This window comes from Lathyrus oleraceus, chromosome 5, assembly GCF_024323335.1.
Source record: "Lathyrus oleraceus cultivar Zhongwan6 chromosome 5, CAAS_Psat_ZW6_1.0, whole genome shotgun sequence".
Classification (NCBI taxonomy): domain Eukaryota; kingdom Viridiplantae; phylum Streptophyta; class Magnoliopsida; order Fabales; family Fabaceae; genus Lathyrus; species Lathyrus oleraceus.
Genome location: NC_066583.1, coordinates 244,858,731 through 244,864,058, shown reverse-complemented (window position 1 = coordinate 244,864,058; position 5,328 = coordinate 244,858,731). Strand labels below are relative to the sequence as shown.

Genomic DNA, 5,328 nt, shown 5'->3' with positions numbered 1-5,328 from the left:
TGCATCGAAGTAAGGCTCGACTTGTTGACGTCATAGGTGAAAGTTCTTTTCATTTAGATTTTATGAGATTTTGAGCACGAAACAAAGAGGACGCGGATCATATGAGATTTTGAACAATGACTAGCGTCCACACAGACACTCGCATTTTAGCTAGTAACAGCATCTTCTTATGAGATGAGATACCTCTGGATTTTCAAACATGATCGCATTCAACGGGCCTTTAGCATTACTCTTGGTCTTAGAAGCAACTGTTGAAGGTCTTTTTCTATCCGAAGATTTGATATTTCTTTAGACAACATCTTCATATTCCTCATTCCTCATTGACATTGACATCAGCCATATATGCATCACTAGCTGCTTGTTTTTTAATCATAAATCTCCTGTAGAATTTTTTTAATGTCCACCAGCATTATTTTCCTGCAATCTTTAACTTCCCCCTTATCCTCAACTGATGTATCTTAGCTTGTGTTATTCCTCCCGTTGAAGGGTGGTCACAAAAATCGCAAACAATGGTTTTTGTTTTGGTCATTATTGGAGTTCCATTGTCAACCTATGTCAAATTTGTCACCAATAGGTTTTAAAAAACCAATATTGTTGAAAGTTTGTGTTAAACTTGCATAAGATGATGTCATGGTTGCTAATAAAAGAGAAACAGAGCAACACAACAGAACAGAGGAGAAATCAATTGTGAATGGATGAAAAAGTGGAAAAAATAGATGAATAGGTAAAGAGAAATGTAGAAGAATGGATGAAAAAGATGGATGACTTGCTGAATTACAAAGAAGATGTGGAAGAAATTGTGCGAAATAGTTTTGCAAAATGCGAGTCAAGATAAAAACAGCAAAAAACACATGAGTAAAGAGGGAAACAGCACGAGAAATGACCTTAAGCATACACTTTTACTTTTATATTAGATCAAATAAAACTGTTAAAATACTAATTTGCCCTTTAAAAATTCAACTTTACAGTATTACTCTCATCTTCACAATAACAATCTACAAACCAAATTCAACCTTACAATATTACTCTCATCTTCATAATAACAATCTACAAACCAGTATGCAAACTGCTACAGAATCGTCTGTTTACTTGCCTCTCGATCAAACTCTTATTATCAAGATCCCCTTCACCTAATCTTAATCTTAATTATCAAGATTTCCTTGAGGAAGTTTCAGAGTCCATCATAGTGAATATAATCGAATACTAAGTGATTGGGTATGCATAGCCCTTGGAAGAGCTAACAACCTATACATAAAATCTACTAATTTTATATTTTTAATAATTTATTTTATTTTGGTTTTTGTGTAAGGTCATTTGGTTTGTTATCATATCCGGTGTAGTGTGTATAGAAAAGGTGTCAAAATAGCAATCCTGAAAAAATAAACATGGTATAAGTACTATAGTAAAAGGATAATGTTCAAAACATACCCTACTATACTTCTCAGAAGATATCCAAAGAAGTGATAAAAAGTTAACATAACAAGTACCACCAGTTAAGATTGTCTACTCTCAACACGATAGACATAATTATGACAATTGTATTGAATGAATAACTCATTGGAAAATTGAATATTATTAATTTACAGATGGCACTATAAAGAACGCCAGTGCGAAAGCTACCACCAATGACTTCTCCTATCATCGTTAGAATTGCCAAACCTTGATGTCAAATTACTCCTCCTGTATCCATCATCACTAGAGTTGCCAAACCTTGATGACGAGTATCTATGTTGGAAGGCGGAATTTGAGGCTTCGGAATGTTGACCTTTCCACACCTTAGAAGATTGGGAACTCCAACCTGGAGTTCGACTTCCACTACCACTAGCGTGCATATTAGTGCTTCTAGCATATGGTGTCCCCGCAGACATCCAACTGTTCCTATTGGACTTGGAAGAAGAGAAATCTCCGGGGTGCTCAGTCATCCAGCCACCTCTGCTCTTGAATTTCATGGGAGTGTTAAAGTCACGTTCTTCAGCAGGATGCTCCATTGTCCAGCCACCTCTACTCTTTGATTTCTTGGGGGTTGTAAAAACTCTTTCTTCTGTAGAATGCTCCCTTATCCAGCCACCTCGACTCTTTGATTTCTTGGGGGTTGTAAAGCTTCTTTCTTCTAAAGAAAGCTCCCTTGTCCAGCCACCTCGACTCTTTGATTTCTTAGGTGTTGAAAAGCTTTTTTCTTCTGAAGGAAGCTCCCTTGTCCAGCCACCTCTACTCTTTGATTTCTTAGGTTGTGTAAGGCCTCTTTCGTCTGTAAAAGGCCGTCTCTTTTTGTGCATCTTACCCATATCATGAGGTGCAGACCAATGCCCCATGAAATCATTTTCTTTATAGGATCTTCGACTTTTGGTGTTCCATGATTCGCTATTCTTCTTCCCGGACTGTCGAAGAAAACACAGCAGTCAAGAAACTACTTAAACTACTTATTCTATGACAAATGAAAATGGAAAATAAAAGGCAAACAGCTGTACAACTTTAGTAACCTTACGATATATTTTTGAAATGTACCTTGATAGAACTTGTGCATTCTCGGGCAAAATGCCCCTCTTCACCACACCTATAGCACAAAGTAGGTGTGGCAGCACCAGTAGTCTCCCCGTGCGACCTTGAACATGCCTACATCAATTGATTCTCAAATTTATATTTGCCAATAGTTTTATTTTAAAGGAAGCATTTCATGTGTTGGGTCAAAGGTTTTGAAAATTATTCATAAATATATTGTTGAGAAAATTACATTCAAACTCAACCCCTCAATGTTTCAGCTCTCATCGAATTCATTATTTTTAATAAAGTTAATGTAATACAGTCATGTAATTTTAATACAGCATTATACTTTAATAAAATAAAAAATATGGCAAGATTTGACATTACAAGAGGATGGTTCTGAATACTGATAATCACTGCATTGGAACAGTAAAAATGTGGAGAGGGTGCTTAATATTATTTGACATCTTTTTTCTCTTCAATCCAGCTGGAATTTTATAACATAAAAATTAGCATATCTAAATATCTCTATGGAATGAGATATTTTGGTGATGATTACAAGATGTACATGCATTTGCTACTTGCTAGTTATGATGCAGCATCCATTCATTTTAGGGAATATCTAATTGTGAACTATTAATATCATATAATTAGTTATGCATAAAATGACCCATTTAACTTCAAGTTCTCAAGGGTTCAGCACTTCAGCTTATAGTTCTCAATATGCACTCCTAATGTTATACCATAAATGCCACCAAGAAATTTAAGGGTAATGATTGAAAGAGATTTTCAGTATATTTTTTAGTTTTTATTAAATTATTCTCAAATTATGAATATGTAATTGTGTGGAATCTGGCACTGATCAAAAGGACAGATAAAATCTCCCTTGTAAAAACATTAGGAAAGGCGCGTAAATAACAATATAATTTATTAAATATAACTTACCAAACCAGTATGACCCATCTGACCACATTTGTAACAAGAAATTTCTCCCAGTATTGCATCAGCAGTATTGACACAGCACAAATGGCCAAATGTCTTGCAGAGATAACATTGAATCTCCTAATCAAACAGAAGAAAGAAAGAAAGAAAAGAATCACTGACTGAGCCATTCATATCCAATGTATGGCACTATTCTAATGAAAACTAAACCAAAAACCTCTAGCAAATTTGTCATATATGACAAAAAAGAAAAGAACAACCTTGAGATCATCCGGTGAATAATCATTCCTGCATGAAAACATATCATGCCCAGAATTCCCACACTTCAAGCACACCGTTAAGCTTTTAGGAACACGTGCCGACGTGTGCTTCTCTGGACAATCTTTGGCACGGTGGCCACCTTTCTTACAGATATAGCAATTCGTCTACAGAAACATCAAGCAGATCTCAGTATAAACACTTTTAAACCTTCGGAAGCCAATAGGCAAGCAAACATACCTTAGTACATTGCTTTGCAACGTGTCCCAAACCACCACATACATAGCAAGGTTTCATCCGCTTCGCTTCTGTACAGTTTACAGCAGCATGACCTTCCTCGCCACAATTATAGCATGCTCCCCAACTACTATCTGGAGGATCAAAATATCTTGGACCCCGCTGATAGAAAAGAAACATGAAGTGATATACCCAACTAAGCATTCCTGAGCTTACAGTATTTTGAAAATCAATCAATCACATTTCAGATCAAATATATCAACTCACAAGCAGCTTTCGCAGAACCACATTGTCGCCTATCTGACCCGAACTTGCTTCCAGATCCACAGACTCACGGTTCTCTGTAGTTTTGATTATCTCTTCCACCTCCTGATCTGAAGCTACAATAACCTACAGAAAAAAGAAAAGCATTACAAAATATCCAAAGTATCTCACCCAAATACTAGAAACTAAAAAACCTCAAAACTTAAATTAAAAACTTATACAATGCAATTTTGAACTAATTTTCAATTTTCAGTACAATCATAATCTAATTGATTTCCAAAGGAGTAGTTTTTGTGTCAATTCCAATTTATCAAAATACGCTAAGAAAATTCAATTCTATATAAAATCAATAAAAACAGAAGAAAATAGAACACTTTTTCAGAAATTAGAAGAAGCCAAACACAGAATAAGACGTACACTTGAATCCCCAGAGTCCACCATCAGCTTCGTCGTTTTCTTCTCTTCCATCACTTCCCAAGCAGTGATCCCACTCGACCCATCCAAAACGCCGTCGCTTTGCATCACCTTGAATTCAGATTGCTGCGATGGCGAAACCAGAGAAGAATCAACACCGTTTAAAACGGCGTCGTTTATTGCAAGCTTTGCCTCTCGCGCCCGTAGGGCCTTTTCCACGATTCTGAGACTCAGATCTTGATTGGCTTCGTCGTCATCATCATCGCTACTGAACACGAGTGATGGCGTGGAAGCGCCGTCGAGATTGTCGGTTGCTTCGCCGACTTGTTCGTGCTCTCTTGCATTGGCTTTCGACTTCTCCTTCTTTCCCATGCCGCTCAGAATTCAGAGTTCCGAAGTGTAAACCCTAATCAAACGCAGGTTCGATAATTTTTACGGTGAACACTTCGATAACTTGGGATTTAGTTGGATATCATACCTCGTCCAATTAAACAATAACATTGAACGTATGTCACTTTTTATATTTACTTTTAAAAAAAAAACAAATCAATATTTTAAATCAACTTTTATTGAAGGTAACAGTACTCAAATAATTATATAAGTATTTAAGAATTCGCCTTTTTTTTACATTAATTTTTAAAAAGATAAAAACACGATTTATTAAGAAATAAGATTTTTAAAATCAATATTTTCAATTAAATTTTTAAAGTAATCATGATTCTATCTATTTTT

At 35.8% G+C, this 5,328-nt stretch overlaps 1 protein-coding gene across 1 annotated transcript; it reads right to left on the bottom strand.

The window, feature by feature from the left end:
- Positions 1 to 1,372: 1,372 nt before the first annotated feature.
- Positions 1,373 to 5,097, bottom strand: LOC127083477 (uncharacterized). The gene is made up of 7 exons (XM_051023794.1): positions 4,600 to 5,097; positions 4,186 to 4,308; positions 3,922 to 4,080; positions 3,684 to 3,848; positions 3,427 to 3,543; positions 2,506 to 2,613; positions 1,373 to 2,378 (listed from the first exon to the last, which is right to left on the bottom strand). The coding sequence occupies exons 1-7, from the start codon at positions 4,966 to 4,968 to the stop codon at positions 1,617 to 1,619; spliced, it is 1,803 nt and encodes a 600-aa protein (XP_050879751.1). The 5' UTR covers positions 4,969 to 5,097; the 3' UTR covers positions 1,373 to 1,616.
- Positions 5,098 to 5,328: the final 231 nt, after the last annotated feature.

What these genes read in the sequence shown, in the direction of transcription:
- LOC127083477 (XM_051023794.1), bottom strand. Translation starts at nt 4,968, where the DNA reads ATGGGAAAGAAGGAGAAGTCGAAAGCCAATGCAAGAGAGCACGAACAA. An exon ending in ATTCACCGGATGATCTCAAG is followed by an intron (nt 3,544 to 3,683) that starts GTTGTTCTTTTC and finishes CTGTTTGATTAG; the next exon opens with GAGATTCAATGTTATCTCTG. An exon ending in AATGCACAAGTTCTATCAAG is followed by an intron (nt 2,379 to 2,505) that starts GTACATTTCAAA and finishes TTTCTTCGACAG; the next exon opens with TCCGGGAAGAAGAATAGCGA.